This window comes from Phyllostomus discolor, chromosome 1 (genome assembly GCF_004126475.2).
Source record: "Phyllostomus discolor isolate MPI-MPIP mPhyDis1 chromosome 1, mPhyDis1.pri.v3, whole genome shotgun sequence".
NCBI classification, from domain to species: Eukaryota; Metazoa; Chordata; class Mammalia; order Chiroptera; family Phyllostomidae; genus Phyllostomus; species Phyllostomus discolor.
This window is the reverse complement of record NC_040903.2, coordinates 135,399,853-135,418,340: the sequence shown is the minus strand read 5'-3', so window position 1 is coordinate 135,418,340 and position 18,488 is coordinate 135,399,853. Positions and strand designations below refer to the sequence as shown.

General features: G+C 40.7%; 1 protein-coding gene across 6 annotated transcripts in view; it reads left to right on the top strand.

Moving 5' to 3' along the window:
* AKAP6 (A-kinase anchoring protein 6) overlaps nt 1-18,488 on the top strand; it is a 470,989-nt gene that overhangs the window by 233,502 nt on the left and 218,999 nt on the right. For 5 of the 6 annotated variants that reach the window (XR_004903997.1, XM_036029433.1, XM_036029435.1 and 2 more), the window contains exons 6-7: nt 14,921-15,017; nt 16,141-16,307. Coding sequence is in view for 5 of the 6 variants with exons in the window: in XM_036029433.1 (XP_035885326.1) it covers nt 14,921-15,017; nt 16,141-16,307 (264 nt within the window). In the remaining variant the exon portion in view is untranslated. The remainder of the gene's footprint in view (nt 1-14,920; nt 15,018-16,140; nt 16,308-18,488) is intronic. The other variant, XM_036029438.1, reaches the window with a different exon arrangement.

The following is an 18,488-nucleotide window of genomic DNA, read 5'->3' as shown; positions in this document are numbered from 1 at the left end:
CTGCCCCAGGCCACCAAACACATTTTAAATGGAGCTGGGGTCCTTCAGGGATTGTCCTAAATCCACACAATATTCTTAAGTCCTGGTTTATGCACTGGGACCTGTATATTAGCAGATGCATGTGTGAATAATGTACTTATATTCATCCATCACCTTCGTGACTCCACATCTGTGGGGGCTGCTGCTCGTCAATTATTCCACCGCAGGAGGTAGAGAGATATTTGGGCCAGCACTGACCTCTTTTTCAATCAGGGCCTCAGAGCAGTGTGTTCTGGAAGTCAACTGGTCCCTTTAGACAAAGCCTCTGTGTGAGAATCCGTTTGGCCTAATGTGGCCATGCTGGGAAGTCAATGTGATTACCTGTGCTAGGTGTGGGGCAGCATTCAGAAAAGCAAATGAAAATGTGGTCACTAAGAGGCTCCATCTACATTCGGGATCTCTCCCATCTATCTAATTCTTGTATAAAATATACTAGCAAAGTCAACTTTAGTAAAATACATTTACCTTCCACAAACAAAAGCTCAACTGTTTGTTTGAAAGAAATTATGATTTGTTGAAAGAGCTAAATTCACATTCAAATGCTTGGAAATGTTTTTATTATCTGAGGTTTCAGAAAGGAAGTCTCCTCAGGAAGAATGAGGATTTTGCCTTTATATCTTAGTGCCTTTTTTCCTCCCCAAGGAAAACAAAGTTTTTGTAATGCTTATCTTTTTATCATAAACTTGATTTTTTTCTCAAGAGTACATAGTACTTTTACTTTTTTAAAGCTTCTGATATTATACCTGGAGGTGTGTTGCATATTGTCATAATTGATAAATCTGTGACAAATGTAGCCACTTCATTTTGGTGGGGAGATACAAAATTGTGATGGTAGCTGACCACTTATTTAATTATGTGGTAAGTAACATATGATGAGAGAGTAAAGTTAAATTGATGATTTGGGCTATCTCAGCCAGGGTGCAGTTTACATGGCAATTACACCAGGATCATCTAAATGTAATTGGCAAGTAATTTTGTAAGCGAAGGAACATGACAGCTCATTTACATGGTGTTCACTGAGGAAAATTTGGGGACATTTATCAACTACCTCCAAGTGAAGAGTGATTGCATCAGAATGCTATTGGCAGTTTGAAAGCTACATGGAAGTTTTTTGGAATGAATCTTGGTTCATTTGCTCCCTGAACGTTTTATTAGGTGTGTGCCATGTTCCACACACACTGTCCTGGGCACTAAGAATATAAAAATGAGTGAAAAGTTCTACCCTCAAGGAATCCATGCATGGGATGCAGGCAGTCATCAGTAGTTACACAACAGTGCAGAAGGTAGAGGTGCGAGTCTTGCACAGGTACTGTGGATACTGAGGAAAAGCAACTTGAAGGATGGAAGATGGTCAGGGAAGCCTTGCTAGAGAAGCTGACACCTAAGATAAATTAAAAAGAATGAAGTGGAGCTGAGCCAGGGAAAGAGGAGAAGGGCTTTCTAGGCAGAGACGCTAGTAAGAACTTAATATTGGAGGAGCAAGATGGTTGGTGTGAGCCTGAGTATGAAGCAGTTCAAGCACATTTCAAGGTGCACGTGGGGCCTGGCTAGGGTCTTAGAGGTCTCTGTAGGTCACTCTAGAGGCCTGACCTTGTTCTTCAACCTTGGAAAGCCGTGGGAGGGCTTTAAGAACAGGAGTCTCTTTTTCAGAGTTGTTTTATAGACCGACAGTTTTCTGTAGTAAAATGTTTTTGTTGAGCCATTACAATATGCCAGGCTCTGCTCTACAGATACCAAAGCATTTCATCATCACAGCAACCCTATGAAGTTGATAGTAGCATTTCTCTCTTTTCACAGATGAAGAAACAGAATGCACCATAGTTGCTCAAAGTTACACAGTGGGTGATGGAAGAGCCAGGGTTTTAACCAAGCTGTCCATCTCCAGGGCCTATGCTTGTCACTGTCACCCTACACCATGTCATAGCCCCTTCATGCAATCGACTGGAACTCCCTGTTTTTAGATGCACCTGCCCACTAGATTGTGAGGTCTGTGAAGTAAGGGACTGTATTTATCTTGTTTGCAGCTACATGCTACCAGTCAAGGATGATGCCTGCTCCTTCAGAGGCATGGCAGAAATAAGTAATAATGCAGTTTTGAGGGCTTATAACTGGCGGCTGTCAAAGTCAACATGGCAAGGGATGATGATGAGGGCCTAAATCAATGGCAATATTAGTCAATACAGAGAGGTGAGGATGGAGAAATAAATTGGCAGGGCTTTGTGGTTGATCGGATGTATGAATTTTGTTGGCATGTTCTTACAGTGTCTCTGATTTCTAACTCCTACATTGGAGAGGTGCCTTGGCAAAAGAATCTGAAGCAGAGAGAAGCTCATGCTACTCTTTTTAAAAAAGACTTTATTTATTTATTTATTTTTAGAGAGGGAAGGGAGGGAGAAAGAGAGAGAGAGAAATATCAATGTGTGGTTGCTGGGGCCCATGGCCTGCAACCCAGGCATGTGCCCTGACTGAGAATCAAACTTGCGATGTTTTGGTTCACAGCCCATGCTCAATCCACTGAGCTACACAAGCCAGGGCTCATGTTACTCTTCACAGAGCCCTCAAGTTCCTGAGAAGACTTTTTGTGGACTCAGGATGGGAAGTTAGAAGAAACTTATCTGGGATACTTAAAAATCACAGGACACATCTGCCTGAGATGGTTGAGAAGCAGAATTTCCCTGGGGTAGATGGCCTTTGGGATTGTTCTGCCTTTGAAAGTTTTCTGGTTTAGAATAAATAAAAATTTTCCTGCTCCTCTGTCCAAGATAGAGGTGAAAGTAGATAGGCTTTGTTTCCTCGTACAACCAAAAGAAGGACAACAACCAATTTAAAAACAAAAAAATATCAGAAAATTGAATGGTATGGAAGTTCAACAACCAAGGAGTTAAAGAAACATTCATCCAGACTGGTAGGAGGGGCAGTGGCAGGAAGCAGGGGCAAAGAGGATGAGAGACAAGGCAGTGGCAGGCAGACCAGGATATCCCACATTCACATGTGGATAAGCCAGGAGGAACAACTGGGGAGCAGGGCAGACTGTGCAATCCAGGGTTCCAGCATGAAAAACTAAAGCCTCAAAACCTCTGGCTGTAAAAACCTGTGGGGATTTGAGTAGCAGAAGAAACTCTCAGCTTCATGAGAGAGTCTGTTGGAGGGGCCAGTAGGATCCTGGAACATACCAAAAGTCCACACACCTGGGAATCAGCACCTGAAAGGGAACAATACATTTGTGGGAAGCAAGGGAAGTGACTGAAAGTGGGGTGAGAGGCAAGCAAGCAGCCTTGTTCCCTCTCTGACTCCTCCTCCACATACAGTGCCACAACACAGCGATGTGGATTCCCGCCCCCTCACCCCCACCAGAAAATCCCTAAGGCTCTGTCCATTAACCTGTAACAGGTGTGCTGAGACAAAGAAATATGGCTCAAATGAAAGAACAGGTCAAAATTCCAGAGAAAGAATTAAGTGATAAAGAGATAGCCAACCTATCAGATGCAGAGTTCAAAACACTGGTAATCAGGATGCTCACAGAAATGACTGAGTATAGTCACAAAATAGAGGAAGAAGTGAAGGCTATGCAAAGTGAAATAAAAAAATATACAAGGAAGCAATAGTGAATGGAAGTAAACCGTGACTCAGATCAACAATTTGAGACAAAAGGAAGAAATAAACAGTCAACTGGAACAGCATGAAAAAACAAGAATTTTAAAAAATGAGGAGAGGCTTAGGAACCTCTGGGACAACATTAAAAGTTCCACCATTCGAATCATAAGGGTGCCAGAAGGAGAAGAGGAAGAGCAAGGAATTGAAAACTTATTTGAAAAAATAATGAAGGAAAACTTCCCCAATCTGGCAAAGGAACTAGACATGCAAGTCCAGGAAGCTCAGGGAGTCCCAAAGAAATTGGATCCAAGGAGAAATACACCAAGACACATCATAACTAAATTACCCAAGATGAAAGATAAGGAAACAATCTTAAAAGCAGAAAGAGCAAAGCAGAGAGTTACCTACAAAGGAGTTCCCCTAAGACTATCAGCTGATTTCTCAAAAGAAACTTTACAGGCAAGAAGGGGCTGGAAAGAAGTATTGAAAGCCATAAAGGCAAGGATCTATATCCAAGTGATGCAGACACTGGCCTGCAGTGTCCAAATCATTATGTATGAAATGAGACATTCACACAGACTAGCAAGTCCAGTGGAGGAAAAGGGACAGCATGGCTTTTTCTCTCAAGGGGAGCAAAAGCTGAGGCCTCTGCCATGACAGGCTTTTATTGGGTTTCTCCACCCATTACATGATGGTCCTCATTTACTATGCACAAGTTTGCTTTAGGTGGTTACCTTTTATAGAAAACAAAGGAGCCAATGCTGCTCTAATCACATCATGGAAGGGGGATATTTGCAAATGAAAAGGCAAAAGTGGTTGAACTGGTTACACTCATCCTTGGAAGGTTTAGCATGGATTTTAGGAAGTTACTTAGCAGTGAATGTCCTCAATTTAGGGTGAGGGGGTTTTAGCAAAAAGCAAGACTCATAATGGCCTAGGTACATTGCAGGTCTGATTCACCATGGCAGAACCTATCCATGGTTGTGAGTCCTGTGCATCTCTGAGTGGGAGCTGGGCCCATGCCACGCAGAACAGCCTTCTACATCCAAGATTACTCTATCCAGCAAAGCTATCATTTAGAGTGGAAGGGCAGATAAAGTGCTTCCCAGGTAAGGTCAAGTTAAAAGAGTTCATCACCACCAAGTCCTTATTATATGAAATGTTCAAGGGACTTACCCAGGAAAAAAAAGATCAAAACTATCAACAGTAAAATGACAACAAACTCACAACTATCAACAACTGAACCAAAAAAACAAAAATAAAAAATAAGTCAACAACTAGAACATGGACAGAATCATAGAAAGGGAGATCACATGGAGGGTTACCAGTGGGTAGGGGAAGGAAGGAGAATGGGGGAAAAGGTACAGGGAATAAGAAACATAAAGTGGTAGGTAGAAAATAGACAGGGGGAGGTTATGAGTAGTATAGGAAATGGAGAAGCCAAAGAACCTACGTGTACAATCCATGGGCATGAACTAAGGAGGAAGCAGAATACTGGAGGGAGGGGGGTACAGGCCAGAGGGGGATAAAGGGGAGAAAAAAAATAGGACAACTGTAATAGCATAATCAATAAAATATACTTAAATTTTTTCCCCAAGCCACCTCTCTTTAATTACCTGGCTTAAGATAAAACCAGTGTCCAAGGACTGGAAAATACTGAGTCCAAATGCCTGGGTTGTAGATAAGGAACTAAAACCTAGAAAGGTTAGATGACTTGTCCACAGGCATATGCTTAAAGCAAAAGGAAGACCCCTATTGTTGGTCTCTCAGTCCATGCTCCCTCTTCCCTGAATCTCAGACAGTAGCTTCTGGGTTTTGGTGCCTCCTGTGGGCAGGCCTGTGCAGGCCTGTTCTGAGGAGAACCCAGGCTCTGCACTTGGGGTGTTCAGAGAGCCTCGACAGTACATGTCACTTGTCACCTAAAAATGCCATGTAGTACTATTTAACCATTTATTACATAGATCATTTGGAAAATAGGGAAAATGAATTTAAAAGTTCATAATGACTTTTTGTTTAGGCCAACACATTGCCAGACACTGCTTCAAAGCTTTACAATCATAATCTCTAATTCTTACAGCAACCTAGAAGTTAGCTGGCATTATTTTCATTTTATGTTTCAGGAAGCTGAAGCACTGAGAATGCATGCCGTAGACCAGACTATGTTAACTTCAAGTCCTACTCTGCACAACTGAAGTCAACAATTTGTCGTGTTTCCCCACAGCCTTCTTTTTCACACACTGGGACTACTCATTTACACAGTTATAATTTTATCAGAGATACAATTGTGAATCTTCATTTTTTGGCTTGTAATATATTCTATGTATTTTCTGTGATTTTATAGTTTTCATTTTGCTGGCTACATGTCTAATCAAGTTTTAGTAAACAAAGAACTGTGTAATAAAAATCTCTCAATTGTTGGCACATATGGCACTTGGAAGGTGTATTTTATATCTTGAGAACTGTCTGACCATCCTCTATAGATGGTGTTGGAAAAAGAAAAACTTCCAGGTGCCGCTTGGGAAGTGGGGGATCTCAGCTTCCCCCGCCTGCCCTAGGGCCCTCTGGGCCTGCAGGATGGTGCAGGGCACAGCTCGGAGTGGGGCCTCAGGCAGTCTGAGGCAGGCAGCAGGTGACTTTTCAGTCCTCTGCTTTTCTGACTGAGCATACGTTCTTCCTCCTACCCTTGCAAAAAAGCAAGTTTTCATTTTCTTAGGATAGTAAAAAATCTTTTGTGTGGAGAAAAAGTGTCATCAAATGCGTTATTCATCAGCATATATACTATCTCTTTAAAATGACAGTGGGAGTAAAAGTTCATCAGTTCAATATGTCTTTCACATTTGGAGACTCCTGACTAATAACCTCTGGTATTTATCATCAGAACAGCCAAAGAACTAAATTCTGGCACATGCTGCTCTCACACACTGAGAAAAACTTAAAAAGACAGAAGATTTTCTCCATTTTTCCTTGTTCCATTCATTTAGAAGAAAAAGCATATCTTTTTTTAATTAAAAAAAATATGAGCATGCAGAAACATCTGGCCTGCATTACCATAGCAGCCTCTTAAATGGCCTCCTTGTCTCCAATCTACCCTTTTAAAATCAACTCTACACAACAGCCAGAAAGATTTTTCTAGAAAACAGAACTGTACCACTCGCTCACCCATATTGTTGAATCTTAAAAAAAGAAAGATTATGTATTGATTTCTGAGAGGGTGAGGGAGAGAGAGACAGAGACAGAAAGAGACATTGATTTGCTATTCCGTTCCTCTTATTTATGTATTCATTGGTTGATTCTTATATGTGCCCTGACCGGGGATTGAACCCGCAACCTTGGCATATTAGGCTGATGCTCTAACTAATGGAGCTACCCAGCCAAGGCTCATTGCATCTCCTTTCATGACTCTTTGATTTGTATATCCATAGCTCCCACATGCCCTGCTCACACCCTGTCCCAGTCACCAACTGCTGGTTCTACTCTGATTCCTGCTGCAGTAAAGGCTGTCTCCAGGCCTGTGTACAAATCAGTCCTTTTCCCACAAGCTTCCTGCCAGGATCTGTAGAACTGGCTTCCTACTTGGGCTCCCACAGCACCTACCCAGCACTTATCACACTCATGTGGAATATAGCCCACAGTCTTGTTTTCACTTGGCCAGCATGATACTTAATTTTTTTTAAAGCCTCATCAGACAGAGCATATCATTGTTCAGTTTGCTTAAGGCCCCACTGCTCTCTAATATACACCAAACCCTAATTACACATTTACTCTATGCAGGGTCCTATGAGGCTACTTGATCTGTTATTTTACCCAGTAGACTATACACTAGCTGCAATGCCAAGGTTTTATATAAACTTTTGTATCTGTAGGCCTGGCAGAGACTGCTCAATAAATATCTATTATATTAATTTATGCTTTAAAAAAAGGTTTAAAAAGACACAATAACTCCTTTTAGCCTTTATGTTCACAAACATCATGAAACTCAGGGACCTCAGCGGACCTGGCAGATACTAGCAGCGTTCCGTGGGGATGACTGAGGTCTGTGTCCGTGACATAACGCTGCTGAGACTGCACCACTCTGGACCGTCAGCCTCTGAACGTGATTATGGTCTTTCCCACTATTTCCTATACCTAGACATCTAGTCTTATGATCTCTCATGAGTGTTATTCTTCAAATTTATCATAGTTTTGTCTATCAAGGCATTTATTTCTTTCGTTTCATTTCATATCCATATGACCTCTACACTCCCATCAAACTGGGCTCTTCGGAAATTTGAATGGAATAGGATTAGATACAATATTTTATTTGCTTTGTAAGGTTTGATCACAATTGGAGAACAATCAGTGTGCCTACTCCAATTTCGATCCTGCCAAGGAGTAATGTACCTGGATTTGTATAAGCTGGTGAGGCTAGAGGGTTCAGTAATGGAAATATCAATTGGCCAGGCACAGCTAACCTAGTCCTTTGTCTCAGTAACGGTATTTTCCATTCCTAAGTTATTCTCTTCTAAACGTTTACTCACATGCTACCTTAAAGACACTAAAAAAGCTGTGGTGTCCAACAGGACCCAGCTTATGCATGTTTATGGAATTCCACATCATCAGTGACGTAGGCCTGTGGTTCCTGTCCATGGCAGTGTTGTTGCCGTAAACTAAATCTCCAGAAACTGGCTGAATTCAGGAAGCGCCATGGGTGTTTCCGAGGGACTGCACGCCATAAGGCATTGTTGAAGAAATGTTAGCACAAGAATGGAAATATTTCCAAGTATCAAGTTCAAGGAAAATAAAAAGAAAAACTTTTTGTCTAAGTTCCTTCCCTAGGGAAGAGGTAGGAATAGAATGGGGAGAGCTTATTACAGAATGCTCTAGCAACCAGGAATTTCATTGACAATTTTGTTAATGTGTCTGCTTGGCTGCCTTCTCAGAGGCCCATTGTGAATACCTTAGTTGGTATCATTAATGGTTAATGAGTGCACCCCAAAATCAAGCAATATTGTACCATTTGGACAATAATTATATTAAAGGGTTCTTTTCTACAGCATCAAGCTTATCAGCTTATCTTTTTCCTAATAATAAATACCTAATCATTTCCAATTTCCTAATCAAATGCTGCCATATCATCCTGAGGCAGAACCAGATCCACCTGCATCTATTCTATACTCTTGGCTTCAATTTTGTCAAATTATCCAGCCTACTCACAGGTCCCCTCAGGCTCTGTTCTGCTCTGAAACATAGCCTGATGCATCTCTTCAGAAGCTCATGGATACCCTCCATTCAGCACAGGTCTGTTGTAAGTAAACAGATCAAAGAGAGCACTAGGCTAAATTTACAGTAATGAGGAAACATCCAGAATAGGTTTCTTTCTGAATTTTGGCACCATAGCAGTGATTTTCCATAGCACCACAGCCATGGCACTCTGGTGTGCTGCAAGACTTTTTAAAACATGCAGTACCTGTCTGTTCAGTCAGGGGCACTGACCTCTTTTCCCTTAGATTGTCAGATAAAAAAATGACAACCACTAGCACAACGATAGATAGCTGTCTCTTGTGAATGAATCAGAGTTATACCTATTTTTTGTCAAATCAGCAAAAAATATATATTTTGTATGTACCACAGGACTTTAGTAATTAGTTTATGTGTGCCCCGAGATGACAGAGGTTGAAAATCACTGCACTGTAGGGTTGATCTCAAGTGTTTTCCTTTTCCCTGAAACACACAGGCACCTCCTTATATGCATGGCATTACTTCAGACTTGAAGATTTCCACTGCAGTGACAAAAAGTAGGTGCAGCCGTGTTTTGGCTATAAAAAAGTAGATATTTAATTTTTCATAGATATTATGTTGTATGGATTGATTGGCCAGAAGCATCAGGCTCCCCATACTTGGCCATATTTTATTTTCTTCAACCAAATACCTGTAACTGAAAGAGGAAAATACAAGAAATAGTGAACAACCCTTGGGGAAACCTAATGCTCTCTCTTTCTGTCATATTTGCCTGAAACTTTGCTATTTCCTATGCCTCTAGTCAGGTGAATTTTGGAATCAGTTTTTTTTTTTCAGTCAAAATTCTTATTTTTCAAAGCTCTCCTTCATTTGTAGCTTCTTTTGACTTTTGATGCTCTGCTTTTCCTACCAAGCTTTAAAAAGATCACATTTGTCCTCTAAGAAAAGCAGAGCCCAGACTTACCACTGCACATCCAAGATGACTAAGGGTGTACTTCCTTCTCCTGGTAGCACATGCAGATGCTGTTTGGTGCCAGAGGCCATGCTGTATATGCCCTCAATTGCTATTACCTGACACAGTGTCAAGATTAGGCACAATACATGGTTTATAAATAAATGAGTGAATGAGAAATACCAGATGTCACAATTTATGGTTCTTTAACTTCTTTTTTAATCCAAATTGCATTCTAACTGGGATTGTATCATCTCAAACTTCTTGAAAAATTCTTTTTTTAGTACTTTTTATTGATTATGCTATTATAGTTTTCCTGCCTTTATCCCCCCTCCACCCTGTCCCCCCAGCCTTCCAGCTCCCCGCCCCCCCCGCCATTCCTTAGCTCATGTCCATGGGTTGTACGTATAAGTTCTTTTTATTAAAATATATTTTCTTGATTATGCTATTATAGTTATCCCATTACCCCCCTTCATTCCCCTCCACCCTGGACAACCTCTCCCACTCACATTCCCCCCCTTTAGTTCATGTCCATGTGTCATAAGTTCTTTAGCTTCTACATTTCCCATACTATTCTTGCCCTCCCCCTGTCTATTTTCTACCTACCATCTATGCTACTTATTCTCTGTACCTTTTCCCCCTTCTCTTCCTCCCACTCCCCTGTTGCTAACCCTCCATGTGATCTCCATTTCTGTGGTTCTGCTCTTGTTCTAGCTGTTTGCTTAGTTTGTGTTTTTGTTTTAGGTGTGGTTGTTAATAATTGCGAGTTTGCTGTCATTTTACTATACATGTTTTTTATCTTCTTTTTCTAAGATAAGTCCCTTTAACATTTCATAAAATAAGGGCTTGATGATGATGAACTCCTTTAACTTGGCCTTCTCTGAGAAGCACTTTATCTGCCCTTCCATTCTAAATGAAAGTTCTGCTGGATAGAACAATCTGGGATGTAGGTCTTTGCCTTTCATGACTTGGAATACTTCTTTCCAGCCCCTTCTTGCCTGTAAGGTCTTTTGAGAAATCAGATGACAGTCTGATGGGAACTCCTTTGTAGGTTACTGCCTCCTTATCTCTTGCAGCTTTTAAGATTCTCTCCTTCATTTTAATCTTGGGTAATGCAATTATGATGTGCCTTGGTGTGTTCCTCCTTGGGTCCAACTTCTTTGGGACTCTGTGAGCTTTCTGGACTTCCTGGAAGTCTATTTCCTTTGCCAGATTGGGGAAGTTCTCCTTTATTATTTGTTCAAATAATTTTTCCACTTGTTGCTCTTCCTCTTCTCCTTCTGGTACCCCTATAATTCAGATGTTGCAACATTTCAAGATGTCCTGGAGGTTCCTAAGCCTCTCCTCATTTTTTTTGAATTCTTATTTCTTCATTCATTTTGGATTGTATATTGTTTTCTTCCTTCTGGTCCACTCCATTGATGTGAGACCCAGCTTTCTTTCCATCACTACTGGTTCCCTGTGCATTTTTTCTTCATTTTACTTATTGTAGCCTTCATTTGTTCATCTAATTTTAACCAATTCTGTGAGCATCTTGATTACCAGTGTTTTGATCCATGCATCTGATAGGTTGGCTATCCTTCGGTTGCTTGAAAGTATTGATTCTGGGGCTTTCATTTGTTCTTCTGTTTGAACCATTTTTTTTGTCTTGTCACACCTGTTATACTGAGGGGTGGAGCCTTAGGTGTTCACCAGGGTGGGTCAACCCAGTCTCTGGGTTGTGACGCTGTATGTGGGGGTGGGGTCTGAGAGGGAACAATGGTGCTTGCTCAGCTCTCCCTCGGACTTCAGTCCCTTCTGCCACTTCTCACAAGCAAACTGGGCCTTTCTGGTGCTAATTCCCGTGTGGGTGGGCTTGTGCACCCAGTGGGTCTTTCTAATGACCTCTCCTGTGAGGTTGGGAGTCTCTCCCTGCACCTCAAACCCAACAGGTGTTTTCAATCAGTGCCCTGAAGCTCTATTTCTCAGTACTGAGACCCTGGGACCCTGGGACCACCTGGTCAGCCAGCCGCCTTGTGTGCAGTGCCCAGCTTCACAATCGCCACCTCACTGGGTCCACCTGCTGCCATCCTGCACACCCAGGGTGCTGGTCCAAATGCTCTTTGTTCTGTGATCCTTCTCTACCTGGCTGCCCGACTCCACCTCTCCTACTGGTCTGGATGAACGTGTCTATTTTAACTCCTTGGTTGTCCGACTACAGGTCAATTTTCTGTCAGTCCTGGTTGTTATTCTGTTTCTAAATTGTTGTTGTCCCTATCTTGGTTTTGCGAGGAGGTACAGTGTGTCTACCTATGCCTCCATCTTGGCCAGAAGTTGTACATATAAGTTCTTTGAGTCCTCTGTATCCTATATCATTTTTATCTCTCCCTATCTATTTTATGCCTACCAATTATGCTTCTTCTTCTCTGTAACCTTTCCCCCTTCCCCCTCCCTTCCCCCTCTCCACTGAAATCCCTCCTCATGATGTCCATTTCTCTGATTCTGTTCCTGTTCTGGTTGTTTGCTTAGTTTTTGTTTTCATTGTTTTTCTTTTCTTTTAGGTTCATTTGTTGACAGTTGTGAGTTTGTTGTCATTTTACTGTTCATATTTTTATTTTCCTTTTTTAGATAAGTTCCTTTAACATTTCATATAATAAGGGCTTGGTGATGATGAACTCCTTTAACATGACCTTATCTGAGAAGCACTTCATCTGCCCTTCCATCCTAAATAATAGCTTTGCTGGATAGAGTAATCTTGGACGTAGGTCATTGCCTTTCATGACTTTGAGTACTTCTTTCCAGCCCTTTCTTGCCTTTAAGGTTTCTTTTGAGAAATCAGCTGATAGTCTTATGGGAACTCCTTTGTGGGTTACTGTCTCCTTTTCTCTTTCTGCTTTTAAGGTTCTCATCTTATCTTTAATCTTGGCTAATGTAATTATGATGTGCCTTGGTGTGTTCCTCCTTGGGTCCAACTTCTTTGGGACTCTGTGAGGTTTCTGGACTTCCTGGAAGTCTATTTCCTTTGCCAGATTGGGGAAGTTTTCCTTCATTATTTGTTCAAATAAGTTTTTAATTTCTTGGTATTTCTCTTTTCCTTCTGGCACCCCTATAATTCGGATATTGGAACATTTCATGTTGTCCCTAAGGTTTCTAAGACTCTTCACTTTTTGGAATTCTTGTTTCTTCATACTGTTCCAGTTGGATGTTTATTTTTTTCTTTTATTCCAAATCATTGCTTTGGCTCCTAGTTTCTTTCCTGTCACTGTTAGTTCCCTGAACATTCTGCTCTATTTCACTTTGGGTATCCTTCATTTGTTTTTTCATTTTTTTGACCAAGCTCAATCAGATCTGTGAGCGTTTTGATTAAAAGGCTTTAAATTCTCTATCAGATAGGTTGGCTATTTCCTCATCACTTTCTGAGGTTTTGCTCTGTTCTTTCATTTGGGCCATATTTCTTTGTCTTGGTGCACCTGGTAAGTTGTAGGGGTACAGGGTCTTGGGTATTCACCTGGGCAGGGCAACCCTCTTTGCTGTGCTTCAGTGCTACCTGTGGGGGAGGGGCCAGACAGAGAACAGTGCAGCTCACCTGCTCATCTGTAGTGCACTTTCCAACAGACTCTTGTGTGAGACTTGGGGTTTCTCCCACCATGGCAACTGCTGTAGTCCACTGTAAATTCTGAGTCTCAGTTTCCCCCTAAGTCAGTCCCATCTGCACAGCCAGCAGCCTCGCCCGCCCAGTCTGCCGCCTTACTGGTCTAGTCCTGGATAATTTTTTCTTTAATTCCTTGGTTGTTGGAGTTCCATGCAGTTTGATTTCCTGGTGCTTTTGGTTGTTTATTGATTTTAGATTGGTTGTTATCCTCCTTTTGGTTGTAGGAGGAAGCAAAGGGTTTCTACCTACCCCTCCACCCTGGCCAGACAAAGATTCTTAATACTATGGCTCAGTGGGTTTAGTGAGAGCAAAATATGTTGTATATTTTGGAGCCCTGTGACAGAGAAGCCAAAATTTGGCATGTACAATTTCAGAATTCATACTGTTTCCAGTTAGTCAAGTGAAGGAATGAATTTTTATCCTGAAGCCTAACCATTGGTTGAAGAGATTGGTTACTATGATCACTCTCAATCGCACCTCTGTCTTGTGGTTGGAAACCCTTATAACACATTTCAGAGATGGAAAAATATTTGGAAAACCATACATATTTCTTGAAATATTGAAATGGAAACCTTCACCTTCAGAGAGTGCTACTGATACAGTTCAACAGATGGCCACTGTCCCTGCAAACACTTGTCAAACAGTTTACATGTGACATGAGTTGGAGATAAATGTGAAACTGGCTGTTCTTTGAAGTTGGTAGCCAAGTATAGGAGTAAAACAGAAGACAATATGAAATGTTCTACAATAGAAGCATGTATAAAGAGCAGAGGTAACAGAAAAGGGGGGTAATTAACTCCATGCAAGGTATTAAGGAAGGCTTCTGAAAGAAATATCAGCCATGACAGCAGGTTTTGTTTTTTGGATGACTATAATGAATGAAAAATGCCCCTGATATGCTTGATTTATTCATTTATAAAGCAATGGCACATCATAAGAAATAAAATTTTAAAATCAAAGATTTGAAATGTGTTTGCTTCCTCAATATATCTCCTAAATCCATCTTGATATTCTATGGTTTGCATGGTATCTGAAAAACAGAGCTGAATATCTACTATATTAATGGATTTATATATGTGCACAGAAGGCTAATATAATTTATGCTGCCAATTTTTTATGGTTTATAAATAGTGCTATCACTATCATTTTTAAAAAGTAAGGAAAAGAGCTCATATGTGCTGGTAGAAATTCAGTGTATTTTATAGACTACTGCTACTCTTGATATAGCCTACGGGATGTGACTTTTCATAAAAACCTAATGAACTTCTAGATTTGTCAGCTGCTTCCAAACAGATGTACTCTGCTAATCTAATGGAAACATTTTGAGCCCATATCCCAAATATCAATAGCTTTTAGTACTGCAAATTAGTTTGTCTATTGAGTAAATTGGACTCTGCAGTTCTTGATAAAAAGTAGCAAGTAATTTTGTATGGATATTTTATGTAAACTGCCTCGCCAGGATTTGATGCTCATATTTTTCCTTGCAGAGTTTCAAGTTGAATGTAGACAGTCATTGTGCTCTCAAGGAAGCTGTGGAGGAGGAAGGACACCAGCTTCTTGAGCTTATTGCATCTCACAAAGCAGGTAAATCCTCCTGAAATACTGCAAATCTTTATGTCTCCAGACTATTAAGAATGAAGAAGCGTTGCTGTAAATTACTGCATATATTCACCTCCTTATGTATTATTAATATTTACATTATCAGATTGACCTTCAAGATTTATAAATGTTTCATATACTGCATACAATGCCGTGATACTTATAAGATGAAATACTGCCTCCAAATGGTCTGCTCATTTTATTTGGGGCTTGCTGTTCGCCAGAGTTTCAATTGAAATCACATTCCTGAAAACTTCACATTGACATGCTTTTTGATGTAGGTGCTCTGGAAATAACATTAAGATAATGACTGAGAATTGTTCATATAGTTATAATGCATATGCATTAGGGTACTTATAGATATCATTACAGATAGAGGGCTGGCATTCTAGAAAGATCTGATTATTTCCCTGCCACTTCACACACGTGAACACTGTGCATGTTCTTTGCTGGTCATTGTACTAGCAGAGTTTTGGCCTTACACCAGTTCTTACCCCAGTTTTAATGTATTTATGAGGAACAGATTATAAATAAAAAATAGTTTTGTCATTTGGTTATAGTTATCCTGGTAGTAAAAGACCATAAGACAGGATGAATTACAATTTGGCTCTGGCTTTGAGCTTACACAGCTAAATAAGAAAAGAACAGCATTAATCGGATGTGCTAATGCTAAAGACTGCTGTCTTAATTATGGCTCATTTACCATATTTCTCATCAGATTAACTTTACCTAGCTCCATACGTCTTTCTGATCATTTTTAAGTCTCCACACAGATACACATAGGAACTTTTATTTGGAATGTGCACCTTTAGTTAATAATTTTTACATATTATGATTTTTGTTCCACATGCATTTTTTTAGTCAATATACTGAATCCAAGTTAATTTCCAGCCATTAATCTATGTGGTTATACCAATTTTGTGTCCTTATGCTTTATGTCAAGTCAAAAATTCCCAGTGTCTATTTTGAGTGAAAATGCTAATATGGCAGGTGATGGTAATGGTTATTTACAATTATTTTTATTGTTTGAAATAACCATCTGATCTACTAAATAATAATGACACAGTACAGTCAAGGCCGTAACTTGTACTTTGCCCTTTTTCTGGAGAAGGACTAAAGGACATGCTGCGGATGATCGCAAGTCAATGGAAGGAGCTGCAGAGGCAAATCAAACGGCAGCACAGCTGGATTCTCCGAGCTCTGGACACCATCAAAGCCGAGATCCTGGCTACTGATGTGTCTGTGGAGGATGAGGAAGGGACTCGAAGCCCCAAGGTAAGTGGCTTGAAGTTTGCCTTATTTCCTCTTACTCCTGTCTTTTTTTGAACCAGGTACCACTGAAGTTTTCTTTCTACCCCCAAGGCTTTTGTTTCCTAGTGAGTAAACTTTATCTATCTATCTATCTATCTATCTATCTATCTATCTATCATCTATCTATCTACCACAAATTTAAATGGCTTAGCTTAAAACAATAAAAAAAGCCTACAATGGTTCAGTTTTTCTAGGAACAGGTCTTTTTGTGAAAAGTGACAGGGTAGGAGGGGGACAATACTTCAGCACTAGGAGAAAGGGGGACATAAAACATTTAGTAAACAAAACATAAAGCATCTTAAACATGAATAATCAGAATGATTTTAAATTGTTTTGTTGCAACTATAAATCACTATAATCAGTGCAATCACTCAGCTCTGACATCCATTAGCCGCTTGGTTACAGCAAATTAACAAAGAAGAGAGAAAGTGATTCATTATCTCATTCCTGTTAATGACTATCAGATGCATTGCCTAATTAGGGGATGGTCATTGTAGTGGGAAGAAGGTCATATGCTTTGCAACAAATCTTTTTGCTCTGAGTGTAAGTTCTCCATAATGGCACATGCGCCGAATACGACAAGTACTTTAAAAATGAGTATTGACATGTTTTGCTTTTCCATTTTAGATTTATGAAATAACCCTTAAAGCATATGTGGTTAAACTTTAAATGAAGTACCTTTTGATACAGTGTTCTAAAGGTATCTTTAGACTCAAGATGTGGAAAATAACTTTAGTAATTTGATATTTTCTTGTAATTTCTCTCCTCTCTTGTATTTTTTTGGTGAAAGTAAATGCAGAAAACCACTCTCATAATAGACACAGCATCGGAACATATTGTAACATGGGAGAAACAGATTTACGAGTTCAGGGTTTTATTTCTGGCATGGACAAAGCAATTAATTAAATCATCATCAGGTCACAGTTATTCAGCATCCATGTGGGTTGGCATTGAGCTAAATGTGCGCACAGCAAGTTAAACAAACCCTTTCCCCGCCAGACTCACATCCTTCAGTGTAGGCACAGGAGAAATGCAACTGCCCTGCAGTGGTGAGGCCATTGTCCAGGGAAATGCTCACATAGTTTATAGCTTTGGAACCTCAAACAACAACCTTTAACTTGTTTGTTGGAAACAGGGGACAGAATATTGAGCTTGGTTCCACTTAAAGAAGGTTCCATGGAGGAGGCCACGTCTCAGGAAATACTTGGAGGAAGGAAACAGGTGGCTTGGCACACGAGCACATAGCTTTAGGAAGTGACGATGAGAGGACTAAAGCTGGAACTAATAATATGGGATGGAAAGCATGGTCAGCAGACCTCTCAGGGCAGAAGCGGAGCTCTTTCAAGGAGTTGACTTCAGGGAGGAGTTGACTGGACATGATACTTTGACTGTGGCAGTGGTGATGGGAAAGGACACCCAACTCAGTGGTGTTAAACTTATTAAACAAAAATATGCCAAGTGCTTACTTTTTAAAAGCTATCGTGTATTGGATGCATTCTGCATGCCAGCCACTGTTCTACAGCACTTCTGTGTATTCTTTATTTAACTCTCACAACAAACCTGTAAGATAGTACTTTCATAATCCCCAGTGGAGAAAATAGAGGCCCAGAGAAGTTAAGTAACTTGCCTAAGATCACACAGGTACTAAGTAGCAGAGCTAGGATTTGAATGGGAACCCTTTGGCTCCAGAACCCATTTTCCTCACCACCTGGAGCACTGCCTCTTGCTGGCGCTGCTTAGCGCAGGGTGTGGTGATGGGCAGTTAGCCTCATGGAGCTTGTGGTGAAGTGAGGAGACAGACTTAAATCTAATAGTCATGCCTTTATAGACTGTGCTGTGCTGTGAAAGAAAAGGGAGCGGCCAGAAGGTGGGCTGGGGGAAGTGATTTGGATGAGGATACGAACGAGGCTTCTTCCAGGAAGCAACAGTCTACATGTGCAGGCCAGTGTCACTGGAGAGAGGGAGGACCGTGCAAGGTCAGCCAAGGGGAAGGGCTTTGGCAGGAAATGACATCATTGATTTGCAGTGAAGAAACCTTTCTGACTGTGGTCTGGAGCTTGGAGGGGGTGCAGTGGGGAGGTGCCAAAGTGGAACTGTGAAGATGGTGCAATCATCTAAATTAATAAAAGGCCTATGTTGAAAATG